The sequence below is a fragment of the Piliocolobus tephrosceles genome, chromosome 1, assembly GCF_002776525.5.
Source record: "Piliocolobus tephrosceles isolate RC106 chromosome 1, ASM277652v3, whole genome shotgun sequence".
In the NCBI taxonomy this organism is placed as follows: Eukaryota; Metazoa; Chordata; class Mammalia; order Primates; family Cercopithecidae; genus Piliocolobus; species Piliocolobus tephrosceles.
Window position 1 is genome coordinate 212847114 of NC_045434.1, and position 15147 is coordinate 212862260.

Consider the following 15147-nt stretch of genomic DNA (forward strand, 5'->3'; position numbering starts at 1 on the left):
TCCCCTGTCTCAAAGATAAATAAATATATATATATAAACCAATAAATGAAATGGAAGAGACTGTGTTATGTGTAGTAAAGATAAGTATTGTCCACTTCTGTTTCAGATACACACACACACACACACACACACACACACACGAGAACCAGGTTGCAGTGGAAAATGTATTTCTATATTTTTTACTGTGGGTGAGAGCCAAAAAAGCTTGAGAAGCAATCTAATGTATGAATTCCACTACCAGAAAGGTGCTAACAATGCCACATTTTAAGTTTTATCAGGCAATTTAAAGTTTGCCAAGGGCATCCTGAGTTCTATTCCTGAAATGCCCACCTGCTGAGCGGGTGCTGACTCGCTGAGTCCTCTCATCTAACAACCGGGGAGGTGGTTTTTCCTAATCCCACTCTGTTGCTTCCAAGCCTAGGCTACAGGGCTACACAGTGGTGGTTTTAGAAAACTCTCCCATAACTGCTTCACACTGAAGAGAGATGAGGGTACAGCCATGCCAGTGGTGTTCCCTGGGTTGGCATCGTTAGTAGCAGTATTTCTCAGAGTCAGGCGGGGAGAGGCATCTAGGGTGGAAACTCTCAGGGTCCTACAGGTGGATGGTGGGTCCCTTGGGGAGCCCCTCCTAGGTGCCTCACTGCCTCCCTCTAGTCACTGTCCCGACATTGCCAAGGAACTCTCATTTGTACCTTCCAAATGCAGGGACAGAGACAAATGGATAATTTGGCTGGCTGTCCACAAACCCCTCAGCTGGGATTAATTGGCAGTAACAGAGACATGGAAAAAAGATGAGAAGACATTTCCCAAACAGAGACTAAGTCATGCCAAAGGGAGGACGGTGAGCCCCATGGCAAACTTCCCTTAGTGCTCAGCTTTCCCTGAGAGCACCTGGCTGGGTCTCTGCCATCTTTTTTTTTTTTTTTTTTTTTTGAGACGGAGTTTCCCCCTTGTCGCCCAGGCTGGAGTGCAGTGGCGTGATCTCGGCTCACTGCACCCTCCACCTCTCAAGTTCAAGCGATTCTCCTACCTCAGCCTCCCAAGTAGCTGGGATTACAGGCGCCTGCCACCACACCCAGCTAATTTTTGTATTTTTGGTAGAGATGGGGTTTCACTATGTTGGCCAAGTTGGTATCAAACTCCTGTCCTCAGGTGATCCACCCATCTTGGCCTCCCAAAGTGCTGGGATGACAGGCGTGAGCCACCGTGCCCAGCTGGTCTCTGCCATCTTGCCCTGACCTGTGGGGTTTTTCTGCAGTGGGCTCAACATTTTGAAAAATAGATGATTCCTAAAAGTTGCCAGCAGTGAGCAGGTCCCATCACTTTACTATTGACCATTAACAATACAGAATTGTTTCCAGCAGAGAAATATTAGGCTCCAGTAGATGACAAATCAGTTAAAAATCCCAGCCTTTACTCAGAAGTCAGTAGTTATCCAAGTTTTTGGTCTCAGACCCCTTTGCACGCTTAAAATTATTGAGGGCTCCAAAGAGCTTTTGCTCATGTGGGTTACGTTGATCAATGTTTACTCTATTAGAAATGGCAACCGAGAAACATATTAATTCATTTTCTTAAAATAAGCCTAGTACATGAAGAGTGGCCTTATTTGACATTTTTGCAAATCTCTTTAATGTCTGGTTTAATAGAAGACAGCTGAATTCTCAGACGTACTCTGGGTCAGGTCAGTTGTGATGTGGACTGGCAGGAAGTCTCTGGAAAACTCCCATATGCTCATGAGAGAAAGAGAATGAAGAGCAAATATTATTTCAGAATTATTTGAAAATAATTTAGATCTCGCAGATACTCTTAAAAGGTCTTGGGATCCCCGGGTCCTCAGATCACAGTTTGAGAACAGTGGCCATTGGGTGCATAATCCATTTCTCATCAGTTGTTCACATACCTCCAGCAAGTCAGCAAAGTGGATCATCAAGCTATGTGCTGCTTAGACAGTCATTTTAAAACCACCCACAGGGCCAGGGGCAGTGGCTCATGCCTGTAATACCAGCACTTCAGGAGGCTGAGGCAGGTGGGTCACTTGAGGTCAGGAGTGTGAGACCAGCCTGGCCAACATGGTGAAACTCGGTCTCTACTAAAAATACAAAAATTAGCAGGGCATGGTGGAGTAGGTCTGTAATTCCAGCTACTGGAGAGGCTGAGGCACGAGAATAGCTTGAACCCGGGATGGGGAGGTTGCAGTGAGCTGAGATCGCGCCACTGTACTCTAGCCTGGGTGACAGAGTAAGACTCTGTCTCAAAAACAAAACAAACAAACCAACACAAAAATAAAACCACTCATATGAACAAGAACCAGATTGCTCCTCTAAAATGAAGTAACAACTACCTTGACAAGGGGGGTGCCAACACGAGTATGACTTTGACTGGAACATGCTCACAGCTCACTGATTTGTTATTAATTAACTTCTTGGCAGGAAGACTGAAGGTATTCATTGGCTCAGAGGAATTTAAACTTTTTGTTTGTTTGTTTGAGATGGACTCTTGCTTAATTGCCCAGGCTGGAGAGTGCAGTGGCGCGATCTCGGCTCACCGCAAGCTCCACCTGCTAAGTTCAAGCAATTCTTGTGCCTCGGCCTCCTGGGTAGCTAGGACTACAGACAAGAGCGAAACTCCTTCTCAAAAAAAAAAAAGCCACTTTGCTCTGACTCTAGTATCAGAACTGGCTGGCTGGGAGGTCCTAGTGGAGTCATTTTAAAGACAAAAATAGAGATTGCTTTCCACCAACATAGAGGTAACCCCATCTCTTCACAAACCTCCTGAGGTTTCACCCTTTATTTATGTCCTTCACCAAGATGCTCTTGCTGCTAAGTGGCTCTTGTAAGTGGTGAGGACACAGCCTCCCACTTCAGCTCCCAGGAGGCCTTCCCTTCCTCTGCAGCCCTTTGCCCTGGGCCTTTGAGGTGTTGCTCCCTCTTCCCACCTAAACATGCTAAGAGCTGCTTTAACGACTGCCCCTCTTTGCTCTGAAAATGCGGAAGAATCGGTATTAATGAACTGTGATGTCTCTTTTGAAATACTAAGCAGAGACATCTGTGGGTAGAATTGCCAAGCAGGAAAACATGGCCTCAGGTACCCTCCTATCTCAGTGCTATCAAATACCCTGCCATCAACAGCAGCTCCAACCACTGCTCCCTCCAAACTCTGTTCCTGAGAGTCTCTCTTCAGAGACCCACGTCCCTGATTTGGTACCTGATACTTGGACTAGTGAAACTTCCTCTCCATCCCCAGTCTCTGGATGTGCTTTTAGGATAATTAAATAGGACAATATATGTGAAAATACTTTGGAAGCTGTAAAATTAAATTCTGCCTATGTTTTTTAATTAACATCAGGCAACACCTCATTCTATAAAATAGAGTAAGTTTTCCCTCCACCAGATTCCAGTACGATGGGAAAATTTATAAGTTTGAATACTGGGGATTCGGAAGTAGTCCAGGCATTACAGAAATCCCAGAAATGCAGATATTCTATAATAGGTATTGACATTTTTAATGCTTAGTAAGACATATAACTTGTTCTTAAAGGTGTATGAAAGTATCTCTGCATTGGTTTATTTACTGTTCCTATTAGGTAAAGCTGGGGGCCAGGGGTCCTTGGCCATACACACACACACACACACACACCCAGGCCATATATACACACACACACACACCCCCAGGCCATATACACACACACACACACACACACACACAGAGGCCATATACACACACACACAGAGGCCATATACACACACACACACACCCAGGCCATATATATATACACACACACACAGGCCATATATATATATACACACACACACACACACACATACCCAGGCCATATATATACACACACACACAAACACACACATACACACCAGGCCATATCCATAAACACACACACACACAGGCCATACACACACACAGGCCACATATATATGTATATCTATACACACACACAGAGGCCATACGCACATACATACACACGCCATATGTAAATACACACAGGCTATATATATATTACGTGCACACACACACACACACACACATATATATTTTTTTAGTGGAAACAGGGTTCTACTATGTTGCCCAGGCTGGTCTCAAACTCCTGGCCCCAAGTAATCTATCCTCCCCACTTAGCCTCCCCAAGTGCTGAAATTACAGGCATGAGCCATCACACCCAGCTGCCTTGCCTTTTACTAAACAGATCCTTCTCAAAAAGCAGAAAAGTGAGCTGGTCTAGACTCAGGCCAGGGAGCAGGGAAGGCCATAAATCCAGTTGGCCAGTGTCCCCAGATGATACAGGCCAAAGCAAGGGCCCCTGTGCATAGCTCCTTTGATCTGTTTCTCTTTCCTTAAAGTACAGAGGGCTGAGAATTGAAAGAGGTGTTTGCTTTCTCCTTTGCAGTTTTGAGAGAGTTCCCAAATAATGTTATTGCTAAGAATAATATACTTGAAGACAGCTTGTCCCTGCCAGACTAATTTTTCCTGATGGTGTTTCTATTTCACCTCTTCCCAGGTTTATCTTCCAACGTGGTCCCTATGTACTTAGGGGAGCTGGCCCCTAAAAACCTGCGGGGGGCTCTCGGGGTGGTGCCCCAGCTCTTCATCACTGTTGGCATCCTTGTGGCCCAGATCTTTGGTCTTCGGAATCTCCTTGCAAACGCAGATGGTGAGTTCAGGACATCTCGGGACCACCCCCACCCCTTCACCACCACCCTTGGCCCCCTCCTTGTGTTCCAAAGCTACCGCCACAGGACAGGACTTTCTGCAGACTGGTCTCTTCTAACAGGCTGGATGTCCTTGGGGGGCCCATGCTGTCCTGAGCCCACACAGCAGGCCCTGGACAAAGGGGCGATGATGGACTGGCCAGTGTTTACTATCTAGTCCCTCTTAGGAGATGGATGAGGTGGCTTGGAGTGATTGACTTCTCTGCCTGCTCAGCGGCTGTCCATATGGAGGCCCGTGGCATAGCAATGACAGCCACCAGTGTGCCTGCAGTGGGCCCAGCCTCAGTTCATAGGACCCTCCCAGCAACACTGCTGCCTGGGGCTTGGTGATTATCCCATTTTGCAGACCAGAAAGAGAAGTAGCAGGAGTCAGGGTGGCCTGGCCCCATGGGGGAGGTGGTGAGGACATCCCAGACCCTACCTCCACCCTCCCCAAGACAGCCTGGGGCCTGGCCTGTGGCAGGTGCCCAGACACCTGTAACCAGGGTTGTTTTTGCATGACTTTCCCTTTAAACTATCATCAGTCATCCCATCAGTCAAAACATAAGCCAGTTCCTGCCAGGGTTCCACACACTGCCTGCAAGTCAGTCAAGTGGATCATCAAGCTCTGTGCTGTTTAGACACTCTCTATAGAAAGTGCTTCTCGTGGGCCAAGTGCCAAGTCTCTTTTAGTAACTCATGTATTCCTCAGAACAGCCCTGTGAAGCCTGTACCAGTATCATAGCCACTGTACAGGTGCATCACAGGCACAGAGGGAATGGAAAACTGGTCCAAGGTCTCATGAGGATGCAGACCCAGCGGCACAGACCTAGGTCCCTGTTTAAGTACCACATGCTCCAGCCTCTCCGTCACTCCTGCATGTGTTGGGGACACTTATGCCAAGGTGCCACATTCTCATCAGGAGCTGGGACCAGAAGTGAATAAGCCGGGTTCCTGTCTCAGGGAGCTCCAGAGCCGGAGTCAGAACCACACACTGCCCTCTAGGCATTTGTGAAGCTCTGGGCTTCGTTGTTTTGCTTTGCCTCTAGTTTTGCCTTTGGCAGTGGCAGGGTTAATATTACCATTTCCGAATTTTCTGTAAGGACCTCACGGTGTGTGGCCCTTACAACCCTCAACACATGGTCTGTGAGATGCGTCCACGCCGAGGCTCGCTCCGTGTTCACTGCAGTACCAAATTCCACTCCTGAGTGAGGCCAGCCCATGTGTTAAGGACATTCCCACTGTTTCCGGTGTCCTTTCTATAATCAAAGCTGCCTTGACCATTCCAGTTCAGGCATCCTGGTGGCCTGGCTTCTCTGGACATAGAGCTGGGAGCGGGCAGCTGGGTCAGGCCAGGTGTGCCCAGCTCCTCCAGCCCCTGCGAGACTGTCGTCTGAAGGACACGGGGACCTTCTCGCCAGCACTTGGTATTGCCGGCCTCCTCGGTGTGGTCCATCTGATGCGCTCAGGGGTGCGTCCCTGCTGAGAGCCCTGCCGCAGGTGTTTCCCCAGTGTCCACCGTCGGGAATTGCTGTTCTTAGGGCTGGGAAGGCTGTGCCCTCCTGGAGGCTGCGCCCCACTCAGGATGACGGCGCTGGGGCTGGCTCTGCAGAGGGCGCCTTCGGGGTGGTGGGGAGGCCGCTGGTGCCAGCTCGCTGCCTTCCTCCCAGGCTGGCCAATCCTGCTGGGGCTGACCGGGGTCCCCGCGGCGTTGCAGCTCCTTCTGCTGCCCTTCTTCCCCGAGAGCCCCAGGTACCTGCTGATTCAGAAGAAGGACGAAGCGGCCGCCAAGAAAGGTAACGAGGGCTCGGACGGGGGCGGCCTCCAGGCTGTGCCCCCCAGCCCTGGTTCCACGGTGCTGCTTCTCCCCAGCCCTACAGACGCTGCGCGGCTGGGACTCCGTGGACAGGGAGGTGGCGGAGATCCGGCAGGAGGATGAGGCAGAGAAGGCCGCGGGCTTCATCTCGGTGCTGAAGCTGTTCCGGATGCGCTCGCTGCGCTGGCAGCTGCTGTCAGTCATCGTCCTTATGGCCGGCCAGCAGCTGTCGGGCGTCAACGCTGTATGGGCCAGGCTGCGGGAGGACTCGGGGGGCGCGAGGCGCAGGTCCTGGGGCACCGGGCGTGGGTCCCGGCGCCGAGGCCGCCTCCTCCGGGCAGCCGCCCAGCCCCGCGCTTGCCTTGCAGATCTACTACTACGCGGACCAGATCTACCTGAGCGCCGGCGTGCAGGAGGACCACGTGCAGTACGTGACGGCCGGCACCGGGGCCGTGAACGTGGTCATGACCATCTGCGCCGTGAGTGTCCTGGGAGTAGCCTGCAGCCTTCACCCAAGGCCCCTGGGACCCCCACGCCCCAGCCTCGGCGCCGCCAAGAAGGCAGCCGGTGGCCCCAAAACGTGGAGGCCCAGCCCCTACTACAGAAGCTCCGCGTGGGAGGTGGCCCTGCACCGGCCCCTCACACTTGGGGCTGCCGAACGGTACCGGGCCCAGGGCCACAACTTGAGGGGGATGTGGGGGCGCCTGGACCGGGCAGCACCCACTGCTAGGTGGCTTTGAGCCCGGGGTACACGGAGTGAGGCTCGGCCACCTGGGGATGGGAGCAGGCTCCCTGGGGGCAGCGTCTCCGTTGCATGCAGACATCTGGCCTCCAGAGGGCAGGAATCCTGAGGCTCAGGGTTGTGGGATTAGGAGGTCCTAGAGCTGAGTCTCAAGGGTGGGCAGCTAGGGTCCCGCATCACAGCCACAGCCGACTTCCCGCTGGCCACCCAAGGGCATGTCTTGCACATGTGAATGTGAGTGTGCGAGCACACGGGTGGGCACCAGGTCCGCCCAGCTCTCCTCATAGCTGCCCCTTTGGAGGGGGCTGGCGGGAGTGAAGCTGGGCCTCCCCCCAAGCCCTGCCATCCTCCTGTAGGTGTTCGTGGTGGAGCTCCTGGGTCGGAGGCTGCTGCTGCTACTGGGCTTCTCCATCTGCCTCACAGCCTGCTGCGTGCTCACTGCGGCTCTGGCACTGCAGGTGAGGACGGGCCAGGGTCCCAGGAGCCCGGAGTTGCACCAGGAAGACCAGTGCCCCTCCCACCCTGCGCCTCCACCTGCCTTAAAAGGAAAAGGGGTCACAATGAGCTGTTTTAGCAAATACCACCGGCCAGACATCTGGGGACCATGTGTCCTGCCAGCTCATAGCCCACGTTCAGCTGATTTCCCAGTGGCTCATTGAGGTGGCACTGCTGGGGGAGGAGCCAGGTGCCATCCTCCACCCACCAGAGCAGGTTGGCCGCACCCTGGGGTCCCATCCTAGCTTGTTTGCTCCAGATGAACGAACTGCTTTCTCTCCACAGGACACGGTGTCCTGGATGCCATACATCAGCATCGTCTGTGTTATCTCCTACGTCATAGGACACGCCCTTGGGCCCAGTACGTACCCAAAACTGGCCTCAGGGTGTCACAACCCCCTCCGGTCCCAGAAGCTCCTGGCTGGAGCTCCTTAGAGACACCAGGTCAGGCCAATGCAGCCGGGAAATGGCATCTCTTCCCCTGTCCACTGCAAGGGGGTGGGTGGCACATAATGAAAGTGAAATGGTAAACTGGTGGTGTGGGTAGGAAAACACCGACTGTGCAGGCAGCAGAGTGGGCCTCACGGGTGGTTGCTGGCCTGCCGTCCGTGTACACTGCCATTTGCCTACGTGCTGCTCTACATGGCCAAGAGTCCTAGAGATGCCGCTGCCCTGGGGCCAGCTACCTGATGGGCCTGCATGGCCAGGCCTGGGATACTCACTCGGGCCCACTCTGCCTTCAGGGAGGCTGCTCTCCTTCCCCTACAGGTCCCATACCCGCGCTGCTCATCACTGAGATCTTCCTGCAGTCCTCTCGGCCATCCGCCTTCATGGTTGGGGGCAGCGTGCACTGGCTCTCCAACTTCGCCGTGGGCTTGATCTTCCCATTCATTCAGGTGAATGGGGCCCGGGGCCCACGCTCAGCAGATCCCCATGCAGTAGAGTGCGAGCCTGTGGGCAAACCACGTCCCACACATGTCACCTGCCCCTCTTCCTGCAGGAGGGCCTTGGCCCGTACAGCTTCATTGTCTTTGCTGTGATCTGCCTCCTCACCACCATCTACATCTTCTTGATTGTCCCTGAGACCAAGGCCAAGACGTTCATAGAGATCAACCAGATTTTCACCAAGATGAATAAGGTGTCTGAAGCGCACCCGGAAAAGGAGGAACTGAAAGAACTTCCACCTGTCACTTCGGAACAGTGACTCCGGAGACGAAGCCAGTGGAGTGGGTCTGCCAGGGGCTTCTCCCTTTGGCTTATTTTTCTGACTTCTAGCTGTCTGTGAATATCCAGAAATAAAATGACACTGATGTGGAATACCGTCCTCATCTCCAGCCTCCCACCCCAGTGGGAACTGTGCAAAGCTGGGCTGTCTCTCTCCAGGTTGGCCTGTCACCAACCCCAAGTCAAGCAAACAGCTGGTTCTCCACTTTGCTGTGTCAACCTTTGTGTGGCTCCTGGTAACATGGCTCCACCTTGCTGGGTCAGCCTTTATGTGGCTCCTGGTAACATAACAAAAGCAGTTACTATAGTGGCGAGATGGAAGGAATCAAATTTGGCCAGAGAAACTAACTTGGTGGCCCCGACAGATCTTCCGGGGCCATGGGCATTTGTTTAGAGCCAAATTCATCCTCTTACCAGATCCTTTTCCAGGAATACCTGTCTAGGAAGGTGTAATGTCAGAAACAATGACATCCAGAAAGCTGAGGAAGAGGTTCCTGTGGAGACACTGAGTCAAAATTCTTCATCCTAAATTATATTGTTAGTGGAAAATGGAATTGCTTCTGTGTAGTCAATAAAATGAATCTGAACACTTTTCAACAAGATGTGCAGTTATTCTGTGAGCAAGTGGAAGGCAGGAGGAAGTTCCCTGCCCCTTCAGGCAGGTTTTTTGTTTTTGTTTTTGCTTTTTTTTTTTTTTTTTTTGAGACAGAGTCTCGCTCTGTCACCCAGGCTGGAGTGCAATGGTGCGATCTTGGCTCACTGCAAGCTCCACCTCCCGGGTTCACACCATTCTCCTGCCTCAGCCTTCTGAGTAGCTGGGACTACAGGCGCCTGCCACCACGCCTGGTTAATGTTTTGTATTTTTAGTGGAGACTGGATTTCACCATGTTGGCCAGGATGGTCTCTATCTCCTGACATCACGATCTGCCCACCTCAGCCTCCCAAAGTGCTGAGATTACAGACGTGAGCCACCACGCCCAGCCACTTCAGGCAGTTTGACTGCACGAGTGTCAGTTCCTTGAGGTCAGTGGCTTGGTTGATTTTGTTTATGCCTGAATCCCCAGCATCTAGAAGAAGGCCTCTGGAAGCTGAGCTGGGAGGATTGCTTAAGCCTTGGAGGTAAAGGTTGCAGTGAGCTGAAATTGCACCCTCTACTCCAGCCTGGGCAACACAGTGAGATCCCATCTCAAAATTTTTTTTTAGTTAACTGGGCATGGTGACACGCCTTTGTGGTCCCAGCTATTTGGGAGGCTGAAATGGGAGGATCACTTGAGCCTGGGAGGTCAAGGCTGCCCTGAGTCATGATCACATCACTGCACTCCAGCCCACATGACAGAATGAGAACTTGTCTCAAATAAATAAATAAATGTAAGATTGAGGAAGCTTCCAAATGTCCTCAGGTATGTAGTGAAATCTTGAAGAGTCTTAAAATCTTGAGACTGTGGTGGGGGAGGAAGGGAGAAGGAGCGGGATCTTGATATGGTTTGGCTGTGTCCCCACCCAATCTCATCTTGAACTGTAGCTCCCATAATTCCCATGTGTTCTGGGAGGGACCCTGTGGGGGATAATTGAATCATGGGGGCAGTTTCCCCCATACTGTTCTCATGGTAGTGAATCAGCCTCATGAGATCTGATGGTTCTATAAAGGGAAACACCTTTTGCTTGGTTCTCATTCTCTCTTGCCTGCCACCATCTAAGATGTGCCTTTTGCTTTCTGGCATGATTGTGAGGCCTCCCCTGCCATGTGGAATGGTGAGTCCATTAAATCTCTTTTTCTTTACAATTTACCCAGTCTCTGATATATCTTTATCAGCAGCATGAAAATGGAGTAACACAGGTCTCCCCCCAAAAATATAGAGAGCTGGAGGCGTTTCTTAGAGATATGAATAAAGGGTGTGAATGTGAGTGTGTGTATGCACAAAAATATGGATAAAACCTTGAAAGGAAAGTGCTGAATGGCCTGTGGCAAGAAGTGATGTCTTCTCCTTGTAGTTGGGTGGCACAGGGTGGTGGCCAGGAGAGACATCAGTGGGACTTGGGAGCACCTTTTGTGGGTATGGAATGGAGATTCCACCAGCAACAAGCTAAACCACTCACAAGCAGGCCCAGAGGAAGTAAATAGAACACTGTGGTTGAACCATCCTTGGCCTTCTGTGGCAAGGATCTGCAGGCTGGAAGGGGCACAGAAACAATCAAAGATGAAGGCTCTCAGAGCTGAGGAGAGGCCAGGTTAGAATATCAGAAGTCAAGAAACTGTAGCACCTCTAACACAGGGGAGGCTATGAAGTTCATGGTTCTGGATGTCTGCTCCCTGGGTTCAAACCTTGGTTCTGCCACATTAATTGTGCAACTTGGGAAAGTTACTTATCTTTTCTGTATCTCAGTTTTCTCTTCTGTTAAATGGCACTAATAATAAATGTCTCACATGTCCATTGTGAGAATTAAATGACCTTATATGTTTATGGTGTTTGGATCAGTGGCATGTATTTAGTTTTCTTAGGTACTTTTAAGTGCTTGGGAATAAGCATTAATCTTGAGGACAAATAAACTCACAAATAAGATATAGTGAGAGACCACTATGCATGTATACTAGGATTGAGCAATCCAGTAAATGGATGGCAGATGGTGGGGCCATTTCACAGTTGCAGTGGGAGGTTACAGATAAGGAGGGAGAGAGCACAAATGATCCATGTGGTAGTAGATCTTTCTCTACTCCAAGTAGACTTGGAGACCTTGGTATGAACTCACATGCACTTTAATATAGATTCAGGCTACATATACAAATATTTACAGATAAGCATCTACACATGGGTTAGTAAAATACAGCAGGAGGAGAGATGTGGGAATATAGAAGGGAGGTGAGGAATTTGGAAAGACAAGTACGATTTCTCCAGTTGGAGAAGATATGATAGGAAGGTGAGGGATGGGCATTCCAAGCAGCAGACAGCACAGAGAGGTGTGGAGGCGTTGAGGGATGCTACAAGTTATTTGGTCTGAAAGTGAAGCCAGAGAGGAGGCAAGGGGTGCAGGGTGGGAGCAGCTATAGTGGATCCTGTGGGTCCCAGGAGCCAAGTTGGAACTTCATTGTCAAGACAACCTGGGGTTACATGATGACCGAGCTTCCAGGAGCACCTGGCATTAATGTGAAGGGGTGGGACTCAGATAGGGAGACCAGCTGTTAAATAATGAGGGCCCAGCAAAGCCAGCAGTAGTCAGGGCCGAATGTGAGGGAGCATTCAGAGAGTCAGTAGGATTTGGGGTCTACTCAGCCCTCAGCAGTGAGCAGTTGGGTGTCCCTGCCAGGTTTCTAATACGGGCCAATGGGGAATGGCTGGAAGAGCTGGGTGGCAGGTTTTAGGAGAAGGTCATATATACTTTTTCGACATGTTGAGATGGAGGAGATCATGGGACACACAGAAGATATCTAGAAGGAAGGTGGCATGTGGCTCTGGAGCTCAGGGGAGCAGGGTTTGGGGAAACCATATATCTGTCAGCACCTACTGTGTGCCAGGCACAGCTCCAGGCTCTGGGACCAGGGTCCTGAGTGAGAGGTGCAGTGAAGAAAAGTAGAGTAGCCCAAGGGGTGACAAGTGGAGGAGCAGCTGAACAGAAAGAGGAGTGGGGCTGGCTGGGGGGCAGCAGATGCAAACGTCTTATGAGAGAGGGTTGGCCATGGTTCAGGGAATGACGGGAGGCAAGTGATGCTGGGGCAGAAAGGGGGTTGGGGAGGAGGAAGGGGGCACTGTGCAGACACTCAGTAGGCCCCTAGGAGCATCAGAGATTCTATTCTGAATGTGTTGGGAGGCCACTGTCTCACTTGAGCCAGAGAGTATCCTGATCTGATTTGCAATTTAAGAAATCATTCCAGCCGCTCTGGAAAAGAGTCTGAAGGAGCCCAGGAGACAGCAAGGAAATCAGATCCTTACAAAAGATCTGAGAATAGGTTAAAGCCTCATGTTTGTATAAGATTGGCCCAGGTTCGCCAACCGAGAGGATGAAAGGTGGGAGGTGGGCTGGGTGTGCTGGCTTATGCCCAAATCTTGGTACTTAGGGAGGTTGAGGTGGGAGGATTGCTTGAGGCCACGAGTTGGAGACCAGCCTGGGCAACATAGTGAGACACCCTTGCCCCCCACCATCTCCACAAAAAGTAAAAATAAAAATAATTAACTGAATGTGGTGGTGCACACCTGTAGTCCCAGCAACACGGGTGTCTGAGGCAGGAGGATCGCTTGTGCCTAGAAGTCGTGATCATACCAGTGTACTTCAGCCTGGGCAACAGAGCAAGACCTTGTCTCTAATAAATAAATAAATAACTGTTTTTTAAGGTGGGAGATGGAGCACCATCCAACAAGGGGCACAGGAAAGCCAGCAGAGAGGACTGAGCGGCCCAGCTCTGCCATTTGCTGAGACCAGAAAAAGAGTCCTCCTTGGATTCAATGACTCAGTGACCTCAGGGAGTGCTGGCAGGGGTAGTGTGGGGGCAGAAGGTAGACTGCTGGGGTGAAGACTGCAACTGAGGCAGAAAAGAAAGAATGGGAGCTCTAGTTATTGTTCACTCTTCCTTCTTCCCTTTGCTGTTCCTGCTTGAGTGGGTGTTATGTCACTCACAGAACACATACACATATATAACATAAAAAAGAAGTAGACATAGGCTGGGCGCGGTGGCTCACGCTTGTAATCCCAGCACTTTGGGAGGCCGAGACAGGTGGATCATGAGATCAGGAAATCGAGACCATCCTGGCTAACAAGGCAAAGCCCTGTTAGCCGGGCGTGGTGGCGGGCACCTGTAGTCCCAGCTACTAGGGAGGCTGAGGCAGGAGAATGGCGTGAACCCGGGAGGTGGAGCTTGCAGTGAGCTAAGATGGCGCCACTGCACTCCAGCCTGGGTGACAGAGTGAGACTTTGTCTCAAAAATAATTTTAAAAAAATTTTAAAAAAATAAATAAGTAGACATATATTGGAGGTTTGTAGGCAACATTTTCTTACTGATGGGGAGGCATGATTTTAAAAGTTTGGAGACCACTGGGGGCCAAGCTGCCTGCAAAGATCAGTGAAATCTGAGAAATGACGCTTTGGGAGAATGAGACAATGTCGGGGGATTTTGATGGCAGCAGCCACTCCAGACGGCCTGTCGCTGCCATCACACCAGCGGCAGCAGGGAGGTGCAGCCCAGGCTGCACATTCCATGGAGCAAGCAGGAGCTCCCCGGGTGCTGCTGCAGCCACCCAAACTACAGCTGTAGACCCTAACCTTCTGCTCCATGGAACAGGCAGGAGGCACCCCTGACCCCACCTCCCAAAGCGCTGCAGCCGCCCAAACCGTGGCTACAGACTCAGGCATCCCCGCACTCTTGGGGACCCAGAAAGACCCCCCCTGCCCTCACAGGCTTGGAAGTTCCTGCTTCTGCTGCCTGGCTTCTCCCTGCTGTCAGCACCTGCTTTGATCTCGGAGGCACTGCCAGGACTGCATGCTCCAGAGCCAGCGGGAGCTAGGGACAAGTAGAAGCCCTGCCCCTTCTGAGTTCACAGGGGTGGGAGCTCCCCAGAGGCAGCTGCAGCTGCCACCTGTCCCCCTGCCAGTTGCAGGCCCTGGGTGTCTCTGCATTCTGCACCTCCAGGGGCCCAGCAAGGCCTTCCCACCCCTCCCCTCTGTCCCCAGAGGTTTGGAGGTGTCTGCTCCCACTGCCTGGCTTCTCTCCACTCCTGGCACCCACTCCAATCTCGGAGAGGGGTTAGGGCTGAGCCTGGGCACTGTCACAGCTCAGCTGGGTGTGCACACAACCTGGGAAGTGCTGACATACCAGCCCCCTGCTGCCTTGGCCCCCTCTGGAATTTGGGCACTGATGAGTGTAAGAGGGGAAGCTTAAGGGGGGCTGAGGGGGGCTCGGTGCTGGCCTACAGGTGCCCCTTACTGCCAACAACATGGGCACCACAGACGGCTGTGGGAGGCAGACAGGTTCCTGAGTGGAAGTGGATGGGTCCCTGTGAAACCCCACCTTCAGGCCAGGGAGGGCCTAAAGGCTGGGGGCTGGGCTGCCAGTCCTGTGGACTGGACTGGGGACTTGTGATGCCTTTTCTGGGCCCATCTATGGCCCCCCATGGACCAATCAGCATGTACTTCCTCCCCTCTGAGGTCCATAAAAGCCCTGGGCTCAGCCAGAACAGGGCAGA

At 51.8% G+C, this 15147-nt stretch overlaps 1 protein-coding gene across 4 annotated transcripts in view; it reads left to right on the top strand.

Annotated features, from left to right (window-relative positions):
* SLC2A5 (solute carrier family 2 member 5) overlaps positions 1 to 9577 on the top strand; it is a 34219-nt gene extending 24642 nt beyond the window's left edge. For all 4 annotated transcript variants that reach the window (XM_031934738.1, XM_023215272.3, XM_031934739.1 and 1 more), the window contains 8 exons: positions 4511 to 4663; positions 6371 to 6496; positions 6573 to 6760; positions 6885 to 6995; positions 7615 to 7716; positions 8039 to 8114; positions 8522 to 8649; positions 8754 to 9577. In XM_031934738.1, coding sequence (XP_031790598.1) covers positions 4511 to 4663; positions 6371 to 6496; positions 6573 to 6760; positions 6885 to 6995; positions 7615 to 7716; positions 8039 to 8114; positions 8522 to 8649; positions 8754 to 8957 — 1088 coding nt within the window. In that variant the 3' untranslated portion in view covers positions 8958 to 9577. The remainder of the gene's footprint in view (positions 1 to 4510; positions 4664 to 6370; positions 6497 to 6572; positions 6761 to 6884; positions 6996 to 7614; positions 7717 to 8038; positions 8115 to 8521; positions 8650 to 8753) is intronic.
* The last annotated feature ends 5570 nt before the right edge of the window (positions 9578 to 15147 follow it).